Source organism: Ornithodoros turicata, chromosome 3 (genome assembly GCF_037126465.1).
Source record: "Ornithodoros turicata isolate Travis chromosome 3, ASM3712646v1, whole genome shotgun sequence".
Taxonomy (NCBI): Eukaryota; Metazoa; Arthropoda; class Arachnida; order Ixodida; family Argasidae; genus Ornithodoros; species Ornithodoros turicata.
The window spans coordinates 96,701,267-96,715,094 of NC_088203.1; the positions used below are offsets into that span (position 1 = coordinate 96,701,267).

The window sequence follows — 13,828 nt, forward strand, 5'->3', positions numbered from 1 at the left end:
TTAGTGGAAAAGTTCTGTTTTATGGTCGACACAGCTGCGATACATAATGTAGTCAATAGCCACAAGTTACATAAAGTGTAGTTATAATTGAAGAGGCAGGGCTTGGGGACAGTGTAAGGAAGGAACCAACAGGTGAATCGCAGCGGGAGTCATTGATTACCCTAATATAAATGCACTATCTAGTTACAAGTTTCTCTTTGTGAATCATTGGTACGCAAAAGTAATGCAGGAAACATACTACACAACCTACTACTAGAGGCATGGACATGCGCAAAGCTCTCAGCACTGAAGCTGCTGCAGTGTATTGTGGTCTATAGGTAAAACCCTCTGTTTTCCGCGATTCCACGAAATTTGGCAGAATTTGGAATTAGTAATGGCGTAATCCTTCGTTTGGCACAGAATTTCACGGAATACCTTATTTTTAGGGATGTGCGGATATTCGAGTTCTCGGATTCGAATCGAATATCAATCACTCAAAGTATTCGACCCGCAAATCGAATACCTAATATTCGGGTTTCCGGATATTCGACTATTCGCCGAATACGAACGACACCTCCCGAAAGTGGGCTTCACCTAACGCTTCCCTGCATGAGGTGAAGCCTGCTTTACAAAATTGAAGCCTGCTTTACGAAATTGTCCATGCTGCAGGACAAGCACAGACAGATTGTAGTTTAGCTTAAGATTTAGCCCAAGTTTATTGTGCATACTTAGCCAGAGGAAGGGCGGCGTCCCTCCCGTGTGCAGTTTAGAGGTAGCAGTGGGGGATTTTGATTTGATGTCTGGGACATTGCCTTCAAAAAGTTAAGACTCTTAAATAATGCCTACAGCACAGGAACAATAAAAGGTGTCCTGAAGATGTAGCTTCCTCAAGGCATGTATTGTGAACTCCTTCATATAAAGTTCCTATAAACTCTGTAGATGCTGAAAGATCCTTCAGCAGGTATAACATGACTGCAGGCGACAGACTGCATCAGAGGAGAACACAAGATATCATGTATGTAATCCTGAGCCACAACATTGGTTTGAATCTGTAATTTTATAAAATATTTTTTGTTCCCTCGCCGCGGAAAATCGTGGAATTTACAAGTCGGTGCCACAGAATTTTTTATTTCCCGCAGCAGAAAGCCAAGGGCATTAACCATAGGCATGTTTAGAGGGTAGTGTGTGCTTTGCAAGCAGCATGCTATATAGCAGACGAACGACGGTGGCAGTGATGATGCAAATGCATGTCATTTTCTCTTCCCAGTAGTGCTGAGTGGCATTTCTATGGGCAACTAGCTAACCACCGAGCTGTGCGAACGGCAAAATTTCCATTGCAAATAGTTTACAAATATTTCCCTTACACTACAAATCGAATCCGAGTAATTTCTTCAGATGGCGAATCGAATTCGAATAATCAGAAAAGACCTAATATGAATAATTTTGAATACCTCATGGTGAAATATTTTTTGGTGTTGTGCTGATTAGATGATGTTCTGTTCCGAACATCCAGTATAACATATTGTGAGAGAAGGGTCCCTCTGTGTTGTGTATGGTAGACTGCATTAGTGGGATGAACATGAACTTTAGTGCCAGAATATTGTAAATAGTGTAAAGGAGGCTTCCCCTAACGCTAGAGAGTAATGAGGTGAAGCCGACTTATAGAAGAGAGTTGCACACCAAAAAAGCAATGGCAGTAACATGAAGTGGGCTTCACCTAACTCCTGGATGTAATGAGTCGAAGCCCATTTGCAGAATGGCGATATCAATGCCACGCTTCGAATACTACTATTAGAAAAAATATTCGAAATTTTCGAATACCGAAAATAGGTTGCGAATAGCGTTCGAATAGCATCAGATATTCGTTTTTTATATTCGAAATTTCGAATATTCGCACAGCTCTACTAAGTATCCCTTGACCCAATTTTTACCGTAAACGGTTTCTGTATGTTCGGGTCTCTAGTATAGTAGCAGGTCTCGATACAGCATGTGCCAGAGCTGCTTGAAGCGCGTTGGGGGAATGTCCGCAACATGCTCTGCCGTTCTAATCAGATGAGCAAGCGATCAAATACGGAATTCGTGAACTGGGTTTCTAAACATATTTGGCTTTTGTGTGTGACTGCTGCTATGTCATGAAATGGGAGCATGCCCTAACATATTTTTAGAGCCTGAAGTTTTAGGGTTTAGAAGTTTTAGGGTTCTTCCCCGAATTTGCACCCCGAATTGAAGGTTGCCTCTTTAGGGTGAAACCCGATTTTTACCCGGCAAATTGCCCTCACTGGGATGTCTGTAGGAATGCACTAACTTACTTGTTTGGCAGAAAAATGCAGTTACATCACCGTTTGTACCAAACCGCTACAGGTAGTTTGAATAACTGAGCCCGATTTCTCCTCGAATTCAGCGTACTGGAAGTTTTTCACCCGAATTTGCATGAATTTAGTGTGCACGTTTATTTACCCGATTTTTACCCCCCGAATGTAGGAAAAAATATTTCCCGAAAACTTCAGGCTCTACATATTTTAGTGCGCCAGCCCCACCTTGCGACGAAAAAATGTCAACCCATAATGGGGATAAGTTGTTTCTGCCGGTTCGTACATTCTCATGAACATTTTGAGCACAGATATGAGTGCTGTAGAGTATATAGGGTGTTCAAAATTAAGCTTTCACTAGCACTTTATAAATAGGCGAACAAAAGAAAACTGGTGCTATATTTTCTGTTCCTTGAGTAAGAAAGAGGTGCTACATAATTAGCAGCACCCGTTTCTTACACAAGTAGCGTGAAGTTATCATCCGGTTTCCTGTCATCGCTGTGTTTGCGTAGCGCTCGTGAAAGCTTAATTTTGAACTCCCTGTATAGCCACGATGAAATGTTATTCTGTAATAACTTCATATACCATAAATAAAAAAAATCACAGGAAACGGTTACGGTTGTGAAACTCGAATTTCGGTGACAGCACCGTTGGCATTGGACCGTCATTTTTAACCGTCCAACTCTAATCAAAGCAGTGCACGGCGAGTCAACAGCATCTCTGTGAAACCATTCTTGGACCACAAAACGATCACACACTGAGCAAACTGTACCCAAGTGGGTTCTCTCTGAATTGCCTGCTGAAGCCCTTCGTGGCTCCTTGAGCTTTTGCTTGCCTCTGACACCTCTTTGCCTCTGCTTCGGTGGCACGCACTGCAGGGTGTTGGAGTCTATGTTGTTTTGCCTCAGCTTCAGCGGCACACGTTAGGATCCTGACGTCACACTCTCTTGTTTGTGGCCTTGGTTGCACGACGATCTGAGTCTTCGTGAGCTCTGAGCTTCCCACGGTGCCACCACAGCTCTCACCAACAAAACCCAAAGCAAACCAAGACAAAACAGTTCCCACCCCAGTGCCCACCCAGTTCTCAACACCCGCCCAGTTCACCCTGCCCACCGCAAAGCTTGTGTGTCAGCAGTGGCTGTCTTGGTGGTTGTCTATATCTTTGCCGAAATTTTGCGCTGGGGCATGGGAGCTGATGACAAATCAAAATATGGCTTATACTTAGACCCTGATGTTTTAGGGTTAAACCCGATTTACCCCCGACTTTGCACCCCGAATTGAGGTTCACCTTTCTAGGGTTAAACCCGATTTCTACCTGCAAAACTGCACCTAGGCTAGGCACCTCAAGGCATCGACATACTAGTTTCTCGCAAAATATGCGACTGCCTCTTACTTCTGGCACTCTGGATAAACGGTACAGTGAACGTTTATTCTACAATAATGCCCGATTTCTCCCCGAACTTAGTCTGATGGTAATTTTTCTGCCTGAATTTGCGTGAATTTTCGACATCAATTTATTGACCCGATTTCTACCCTCCGAAGTTAGAAAAATATAAAACCCGAAAACTTTAGGGTCTACTTATACTTCAACTCTCTTCAACTCTATTTTGCTGACAACGACTCTACAACTCTACAACAACAACTTGCTGTGATGGTCCTCACTGTGAGGCCCATCAGCAAAATAGAGTTGTTGCTTACGCTTTACTGGTAACATACAGGTTGGAACTGAAAACGCTGAGCTCTACAGACGCCATAACATCGGGGCCCGAAAGCGAGGATTTTGCCTTTGAGCTGTTACAGCGACTCAGCCGTTCCTACCTCAGTGCCGAAAACAGCCGTGTTCAGGACTGTTCCTCCTACGCCATTCAAGAGGTGTTGAAAGTTTATCGCTGCTCTGACTCCAGCTCTGCATCGGGGCAAAGTCTATGGAACCGTTTGCCTCCTGAGGTGCAGGAAATATTTGGGCCGATGCTGCACTCGCGCTACATTGTGTCGAGTAGTTTCCCCGAGGGTTTTCCACATCCCTTGTTCGGCAGTGAGTACGGCTCCACGTTTCGGGACTGGGTTGCAAATTGGACACTGGATTTGATGCATCAGGTAAGCCTGCTCTACAATCTTCTTGCATATGGACTTTTGTAAGATTGAACTGTTACTTGTTTCACTCTATTCAGTATAAAATATGGTTTTAAAGGAGTACAGAGGGCCATCCAAAAAAATTTCAGATTAAGACATCTGATGAAAGTGTGTGTGTCATTATACCGGATAGAGCGAAAGGTTGTGATGTGTGCAATTTGTTTCCCAGAAAAAAACTCGCATAAACGTAGCTCCGCGCGTTCACCCTTAACTCGCCACTCCAGCTATAACGAGGATGAGGAGGTATGATGGCACGTCACCGATGACGGCATAAGGAGACTCGTTCTGGTTTGCCGGTCAGTGGGGGTCAGCGCATTGTCCCTTTGCCGCTGTAAACTTGTTTTGCCAGTTCTCCCGGAGAATTGGGGATAGAAGGAGCGGCCGAAGCATTACCGAGCAAGGAGAAAGGCTTTATCAGAACCCCGAACAGCCGAGTAGCAGACGACAGCGGAGTAGCAGACAACATTTCTCTAGGCCAATTAGCGAGCGTTCTCCTTATAGCGTCAGCGCGAGGTTCCAGGCAGATCACAGGCTGGTACTGCTCTTCACCACCGTTGCACACAATCGCTTTTTGCGGCATATTTTAAATTCAGTTTCTGCGATAATTATGACTCTGTGGTGTAAATTACTTCGTATGGTGCATCTTACTGGCAAACTTAACAGTTTTATAGGAAGAAAACTGTGTGTTAAAAATGACTTCTGTGCTACTTTAAGTATCGTGTCTGCATCTCTGTCTCCACACCTTCCCAAACGTTTCCTCGACAAAATGTTGCCCCGTTACAACAGCTCACTTGCATGTTACTCTTTTCGTTCATCATTAAACTCCAAAACAGCTGTAGAATTCTGTATTGTAATGTTGCGATGTGCCCATATAGTGCCATCCTTGTTACCGATTTCTGTGCATAGATCATGATAAAAATGTTCTGCATGACTTAGCTTCATGATTGTTAAATAGGGTTTGACTTTTTTGGGTTAATCCCAGTTCCACCCATTTATTCCCTCCTGAATCAGGTTAGGGCTAGTTCTGGTTAAACCAGAATTCTAACAGTGCTGTATAGACGTATCAAGTATCATGTGCACTGTTTAATGGCAGTTTGCATGCATGTCTGATGTAACTAGGATTGGAGCGCAACAATTAACCATTTTCATGTTTACGAACGAGTTTACAAACATGTTACATATTTAATAAAAGAAGTACATGTAAACAACATGTGGTGATGTCACTGTAAATCTCGAGGTATGCATGTCTGACTAATACACGTACTTTAACCGCAGGCAGCTTGCTAGAGGGAAAGTAAAAAATACTAACCAGATAGTACCCAGATGTATCAATAGCACCTGATTTCACCCCGAATTACAGACACAAAAAGCACCCAATTTTGTCCCCAAGCCTGGGAAAGGCATTTAGCCTGAAAATATCAGACCCTATTAACAAAGCACCCATGAATAAACTTCAGTGCACTTGTTTGTAGTGCAGACATTTTTAAAGGTTAAAGCACAGCTTTGTTATACACGCATTTTTAAGGAAAGAGCAGGACATAAGCATGCACACTATAAATGGAGAAAATTATCTTGTGTTGTGCAGATTGGTGAAGGCCAGTTGCTGCAAGTGTTGAAGGCATGTGTCCCTGTGTTGAAAGGTGACAGCAATGTTGCTCTGTTCCTGCTGCCACAAGTCCTGGCCTGCGGGGTGTTGTCAGATCCCGCATGCAGGGACCGCGTCCAACTGGAAGTGTTGACTGTACTACGTCAGTGCCAAGAGGCCGGATGGCAAACGACTGGGCTTCTGCCCCACATGGCAGCACAGACGGTGTTTTCCCTCCTTCAGCATCTGGCACATTCTACTGCAAAGGGTGGAGAGGCCACTGACAGTGCTGCCACACCCCTGGATGTGCCGGAGGATCTGCTAGCTCAAGCGGCATTCAACTGTCAGGCACATCCAAGGGCACTCATGCACCTTGAAGCGTTTCTTAGGAACAAGACAAAGGAACAGCTTCAGGAACACTTGCCATTTTTACAAGTAAGCTGGTGCAGGGGGCTGCTTTCTCGCTGAAGGTGAAATGTGTGACGACGAGTGACATATTTCATGATTTTTGTACGTATGATTGAAAGGGTGACTATTTTACAGTGTGCTAAGTCAGGCACATCAGTGGCACATTGTAACTTTGTTGTTACATTTAAGAATAACTTCATTTGATGTGTTTTTGTAACTTGTGCTGTAACAAATATGTTCTCTGATTATTTTTCTATACCTGTAAACCGTCATATGGGAGTCGCTTGCCCTCATCAATTACTTGCACTGTTTCTTTGAAGCACTTTAATGATATCTTGTATTTCATAACTGTTTTCATGAACTGTCTGTCCTCTATTTTTTTTTGTTGTTTGGCGACCTAATTGTTACTTTTTTGTTACACCGTTACACAGCTGTTACAACTGTTACACACCTTTTTGCATAGGCTTGAGGGTATTTTAAACGTAAACACATACACAAATAAATAATGACCCTGCAGTTTGCAACCAGACGTCAGGCAAGACGTTCAAAGTGATTCTTGAACCTAAGAAATTGCTCACTTGTCTTAAATGTTTTTCCAGAGAATCTACGTTGCTCTTGACGAGCCTGACGGAATAGCTGGTGTAGCAGCTGCTCGCTGCGGCCGGCCTTCACTGGATGACCAGATTGTGGAGCACCAGGCCATGGGTAACACAGAACATTTCAAGAAAGAGTTATTTTTTGTGACACCTAAAAATATGCTTTCAGGGCGCTTACAAGAAGCATTTGCCTGCTACGAGCAGGCAGTTCGGCTGGAGCCAGAGAAGGTGACTCATCAAGCAGGCTTGGTGCGATGCCTTCTGGCTCTTGATCAGCCAGCCACAGCACTGACACACGCGTCTGGACTTTTGGCACATAGGTGATTATACTTACATACAAACATTTGTATTTATAGTACGCTCCGACGCTGTAGCGAGGGCGGTGCTTAGCGGCCTTCGGCATCTCCTGAAATGTGATTGACCTTGTGTGTGTGGTGCCATTTCTTCATGATCGGCATAGGTGGGTTCGCTGAAGCACTGAATATATTATGTCACCACTGACACCTCAGTGAATCAGATGAAGCTTTCTTAAAGCAGGAGCCACATACAGCATTCTCCTTACAGAAAATTAGTGAGCACTGCAGTTGTCAGCAACGTCAGCCTGGCAGAAAGTCGCAGAACTTGCCCATAAACAGAATTTTTTCAGTTACTCTTTGCGACCAGTTGTGATGTGATTCGGCCGGAGCCCCTGGCGGAACCGGCAGTGAAAATTTTATTTGACATAAAGGGAAGAATCCCAACAATCTAGGTGTTTTACCAGCTGGGGTGACCTGCTTTTGTTCCTTGCACAAGAAGAATGCCCCCTGGTGCCCAGTTATTTTATCTACCTTGTCTGTGGAGCAAAATAAATGGCGTTTTTTTACATTTATCGCAGATTAGCTTGTCCGAATGCCACGCTGAATAACTTCGTGTTAGCTGATAATTCTGTAGCCGGTGGTGGAAACTAATTTGTTATAAAAACAGATTCCCCATAGAAATAAAGCGCGAACAACCAGAGCTGATAAAAATTTGCAATAAACAATATTTGGTATTAACCAATGTTCACTGTAACAAGGTTCGACTTTACTTAACAAACAAGAGTTACATGCGGAGGCCATTGGGACGGAACGGTTCCTGAGAAAAAAGGTCATAAAGTGGTGATGTCGTATTAATGAGTATCATAATAACGAGGTTCGACTGTAAATTATTCTGCTCCGCATTTATCTCATTTTACTTGCGACTCACCCTTGCTCAGAGGGTACCGGAGTAGGTTATCTGCCAACGCACGACCTCAGTTAATTGTCTCGAAGTGCAGGAGTGAATGGAAGTCACATTTGGAGGAGTTCTGCGCCGAAGCTGCATGGAGGCTCTGCAGTTGGGATCGTCTGCAGGAGTTTGTAGGGCAGGACCCACAAGAGCCTACCTCCAGCTGGGGAGCTGCCACAGGGAGGATTTTGCTGGCTGCAAGGCACATGGTAAGCACTGACATCCAAACCAAGTCTCGAGCGTATTTATGAATACGGTAGGCTCTCGTTAATTCAAACCCTGAGGGACCGCATATTTTTGTTTGAATTATCGAAAGTTTGAGTTAGCAGTATATTGCCTACATATATGCTGCTTGCAAAATTATAGTTCCTTATGTTTGTGTATGCACATATAAAGCATTTTTTTATGTTTCCTCTACTAAACACATCTATCGCAGTATCGGCGACACCATCACAGTATTTGTGCAAATTTCCAATATGTGCCTTTTGTGCTAAATTTAAGTTCGCAATTTTTAGCCCATGGCTTTAGTGTAATTTTTCTGAGAACTGTCGGAAGAGAGACATGCTGTTCTTCTGTGGGAAGCCCCTACTCTTCAATTTTACATGGTAGTGTTTCCTGCTTTTCAGGTGCCTGCACTTACTGGGGTAATTATCTTGATTTCGGAATTTGATGTCTGGCAGCGGCATGTTACACAGATGAGGCTGCAATTGTTTCTTAGCATCCACAAGTCACTTGTGAAACGAACAAATTGGCGTCCCGCCTCAGCTTTGCCATGAACCTCCTTTAGCTTGTTTGCTGGAGTGTGTATGTCTCGCCTGGGGAAGTTGCGTTGCTGAAATTTTGAATGTGAGGGACGTCTTTAAAGCACCCTTCTTGCTGTTGGGCTGCAGGCATTATTTAAGAGTCTTAACTTTTCAAGGGTAACCTCCCAGACATCAAATCGAAATCCCCGCCGGCACTGCTAAACTGCACGTGGTGGGATGCCATCCATTCCTTAGGCGAAGTATACACAATTAACTTGGACTAACGTTATCTTAAGCTAAACAACAACGGTCTGCCCGTGGTGGTCCTGCAGCACTGGCAATTTCGTAAAGCAGGCTTCACCTCCTGCTGGGAAGCATCAGGTGAAGCCCACTTTTGGGGTGGTGTTGTTCATATTTGGGGAAAATTGGAAAATTTGGAAAATCGAATATACTATATTGCCCTTTTGTATGTGTGTCTAGTGCAACTGCGTAAGTGAACTCATTCTCACAAAAAGTTGTTTGTTGACGACGACGAGCTGGAAATTTTTTGTGAATCGAATACTTCGAGCGATTGATATTCGATTTGAATTTGAGAACTCGAATATGAAATAAATGAAATTAATGAGTATTCGCACATCCCTAATAATAAGAAACAGATGCGTAGTTACAAAAATGGAGATGTCTGGCTCATGTATAGTGTTCTTCTCTTCCTTTTATCAATAGACTCCCCCTTTTTAACGCAGAAATCCAGGCGGGGGCGTGAACCCAACAACTAGTATTTTCTCCCACTATCCTGTCTCCATTCCAGTGCTGTCATTCGTACAACATGTCATTTTGTGATTTGATCCAGGATAAAGTGGACTTTTCCAAGGCCTTACGTGCAGCACGAACTTTTCAAGTGGCTCCTCTTGCAGCTGCAGCTCTGGAGCAGGAGGCTTATCAGCGAGGCTATCAGCATTTGCTCAGGTACAACTCTAAAGGAGCGCTACCAGTTCTTTTTACACCTTGTGTGCTTCAGATTACATGTGTTAACGGAACTCGAGAAAGGTTTTGACCTCTTGGAGGAGCTCCATGACCTTGGCAAACAGGGGCAGCAGGATCAGCAGTTGGATGCCCTAGCTGGGACATTGAGAGTATGGGAGGCACGTGCTACCCTCGTACAGCGTTCTCCACCCGGATCGTTTCTGGAGCCCTTGCTCAACGTGCGGAGGGCTCTGTTGAACATTGCTGCCGACCAGCACCCACCATTAGCTCCACGTTTGGCTACGGAACTGGCGCGCTGCTGGTTGCATAGTGCCAAACTAGCCAGAAGGTAAGGCATACTTTTGTGTACCTTTCTGCAGAATTGATTTGAATGAATTGGAGCAGAGGGTCTCGTAAAATGCGGAATATTTATAGGTCAGGTCACCTGCAGCGTGCTTACAGTCACCTTCTAGAAGCCGAGAGCTGCAGCGATTTGCCCGAGGTGTTTCTCGAAAAAGCAAAGTGGTGTTGGGCAAGGGTATGTGCGCACAAAAAGTGTAACTTATTTCATAAATAGAACCTGAAGTTTTCGGGAAATATTTTTTTCTAAATTCTGGGGGTAAAAATCGGGTAAATAAACATGTGCACTAAATTCATGCGAATTCGGGGGAAAAAACTTCCAGTATGCTAAATTCATGGAGAAATCGGGCTCAGTTACTCAAACTAACTGTACTGGTTTGGTACAAACAGTGATGTAACTGCATTTGCTGCCAAACAAGTAAGTTAGTGCATTCCTACAGACATCCCAGTGAGGGGAATTTGCCGGGTAAAAATCGGGTTTCACCCTAAAGAGTGAACCTTCAATTCGGGGTGCAAATTCGGGGAAGAATCGGGTAAAACCCTAAAACTTCAGGCTCTATTCATAAACTGCACACAATGTAAATATAGAGTGCATTCCTGTGTCGACCTCAGCTCTGCTGACCAGAAGGTACGCCGCTTCGCGTTATAATTTCAGGGTGACCGTGAAAAGGCTATAAATGAGTTGCAGAAAGGAATTGAACGACACTTCAAAACAACATCTGAACAAAATGGTGGCTTACAGATGGCATGCGCAAAGGTGAGTTTCTGCCTCCTTTTCTTTGATATTCTGTGACACACGTTTAGCAGATCATTCTGAGGACCAGCTCCTGTGGCATGGTGGTTAAGATCATACCTGGGTAAATTACTTCTAAAATGTAATTGAATTACATTACTCATTACTGCAATTGAAATGTGATGAAATTACATTACAAGTACTACGAAAAAGTAATTACATTACAAAGTCATTACTGCGAGCTTAATCGTAACGATGTTGAGGATGTGGAAATTCATTGTGGGCGTTGGAATTCTATTAACTCGCCAGTTGCCAACTCTCTTTCCGCCGAGTGCAAACACAGAACACAGACTCGATTCTTTTGTAAAAAGTAATTAAAGTAATTAAAGTTATTAATTAATAATAATAATAATTAATAATAATAATAAGTTACGTTAATTAAAAGTAATTAAGTAAAATTACTGCCCAAATGTAATTAAATTACATTACAAATTACCAGAAAAAGTAATTCATTTCTGTAATTTCATTACAGTAATGACATTACTACCCAGGTATGGTTAAGATGATCGCTTTCCACGCCGAGACTGGGAGGGTGACATGGGTTCGAATCCTGTCACCGACTGTGCTGTCTGAGGTTTTTCCCTGGGTTTTCCTAAGACTTTTCAGGCGAATGTCGGCACAGTTCCCCCTGAAGTCGGCCCAGGACGCACATTAACCCCCCCTGTCCCCCGCTCCTTCCTGCTGTCCTCTCTCCATCTGTCCACGTCTGTACGCCGCTCATAGCCACAGTTGCTTCGTGGCGCTAACGCAGAATTTTTTAAAAATATTCTTACGAGTGTGATGTTCCTGCTGATACCCAAGAGTAGACCTGCTTGTACAGTGCAGAAATATGTGTGAGTGGTTTCCCTTGTATATAACCAGTTGCAGCACTCTCATTATGGGCCCAGAACCATAAACAACATCCATGTTGGTGTGTCGTCCGATATTGGGGTGTTCAGTGATGCAGTATTCTATCATGATTAGAGCCTGAAGTTATAGGGTTTTACCCATATTCTTCCCCGAATTTGCACCCCGAATTGAAGGTTGCCTCTTTAGGGTGAAACCTGATTTTTACCTGTCAAGCTGCCCTCACTGGGATGTCTGTAGGAATGCACTAACTTACTTGTTTGGCAGAAAAATGCAGTTACATCACCGTTTGTACCAAACTGCTGCGGTTAGTTTGAATAACTGGGCCCGATTTCTCCCCGAATTTAGCGTAGTGGAAGTTTTTTCACCCGAATTTGCACAAATTTAGTGCACACGTTTATTTACCCGATTTTTACCCCCCGAATGTAGGAAAAAATATTTCCCGAAAACTTCAAGCTCTAATCATGATGCATAATTTGCAAAACTGTGCAAACGCAAAAACTATATATGTGTGCTAAGCCAGCGTCACTGAAATACTATGCGTACTTGCCAGGCTCGACTCCTCCTAGCCCGTTACAGTGAGGAAGCCTCATCGGCTGAGAGTGCACAGCTGGCACAGCTCTACAAAGCAGCGTCTCAGGCATGTCCATCGTGGGAGGACGGGTTCTTTCAGCTGGCGAAATATTGCGACTCCGTGCTGACCCTGCATGAGAAAGCGGAGAAGAAAGCAGACGTGATGGTGCACGTGGTGCGCCACTACGGCAACTCGTTGCGTTTCGGAAGCCAGCACGTTTACCACTCTATGCCACGGCTGCTGTCACTCTGGTTTGACCTTGGTTCACAAGTTGCTGATCTTCAGGTAATCTTGACACAAAGGGAATCAACAGGGTTAGTCTAGCCGTCATTTTACATTGTGATCGCATCGTAAAAATAGAAGACTGGGTTTATCCTGCCATATGTCTGCCTTATATACAGTCAACCCTCGATTTATGAACCTTCGATTTATGAATTCCCTCGTTTCATGAACACGAGCACCAGGAACCAAACTTTTTACATGCATTTTTCCCTCATTTTATGAACCTCGATATCCGAATAATGAATGGAGTTTCTGGGAACCAACTAGGAGTTGCCCAGCGTTTTTGCCCTCAATTTATGAACGGATCGTTCCGAGGCCAACGAAAACCTTCAAAGGGATTATTCGTGGTCTTATGAATGACGCCTGAACAGACAAAACGTTTTCGAGGTATTGCACCCTCGGTTCTTAACCCCTCGAAATCCGAACAACAAATAGGTTTTTGCAGAAGTGTTCCTGACCTCAATTGACACAGCGGAAGGCATGGTGCAAAACAAAATTAAACTATTTAGTATTGCATAATAAACAGAGTGTGAATGCGCTAGCATCTGTGTTTTGTGAGACTGCTACAGCAGAAGGCATGGTCCAAAGCAAAATTACACAATATATTGCATTATAAACACAATATCAACTCAGAAATACTGTTCCATTTTTTCGATAGTACTCACTTAACGGAATTTTCGATTTATGAATCCCTCGATTTATGAACGATTTTTCAGGGAACCGAGGGTGTTCATAAATCGAGGGTTGACTGTATATAAAAAGAAAAAAGAATGCTGTGAGTGCTACTTCATGTAAAGATCCATATGCACATATGCTGTATCTACGTATGTATTCTACACATGCGTTTGTTTCGGCACGGTGCAATCCCGTTAATTAAAAAAACGCTCGATTCAAGCTTCCAGGTAATTCTAACTGATGCTTGGGTCCCATCCAAGTCGTTATTGCGGTGGAGGAAAATGGCTTGTAATTTGAACATACTCGATGGTTTATTCGAATTAGATTGCACAGTTGC

The 13,828-nt window shown here is 43.6% G+C and overlaps 1 protein-coding gene across 1 annotated transcript in view; it reads left to right on the plus strand.

The window, feature by feature from the left end:
* Positions 1 to 13,828, plus strand: part of LOC135388930 (serine/threonine-protein kinase atr-like) — a 35,301-nt gene that overhangs the window by 12,770 nt on the left and 8,703 nt on the right. The window contains exons 24-33 of the mRNA XM_064618814.1: positions 4,007 to 4,385; positions 6,007 to 6,441; positions 7,014 to 7,119; positions 7,180 to 7,330; positions 8,305 to 8,464; positions 9,849 to 9,964; positions 10,017 to 10,310; positions 10,397 to 10,499; positions 10,977 to 11,078; positions 12,514 to 12,819. Coding sequence (XP_064474884.1) covers positions 4,007 to 4,385; positions 6,007 to 6,441; positions 7,014 to 7,119; positions 7,180 to 7,330; positions 8,305 to 8,464; positions 9,849 to 9,964; positions 10,017 to 10,310; positions 10,397 to 10,499; positions 10,977 to 11,078; positions 12,514 to 12,819 — 2,152 coding nt within the window. The remainder of the gene's footprint in view (positions 1 to 4,006; positions 4,386 to 6,006; positions 6,442 to 7,013; positions 7,120 to 7,179; positions 7,331 to 8,304; positions 8,465 to 9,848; positions 9,965 to 10,016; positions 10,311 to 10,396; positions 10,500 to 10,976; positions 11,079 to 12,513; positions 12,820 to 13,828) is intronic.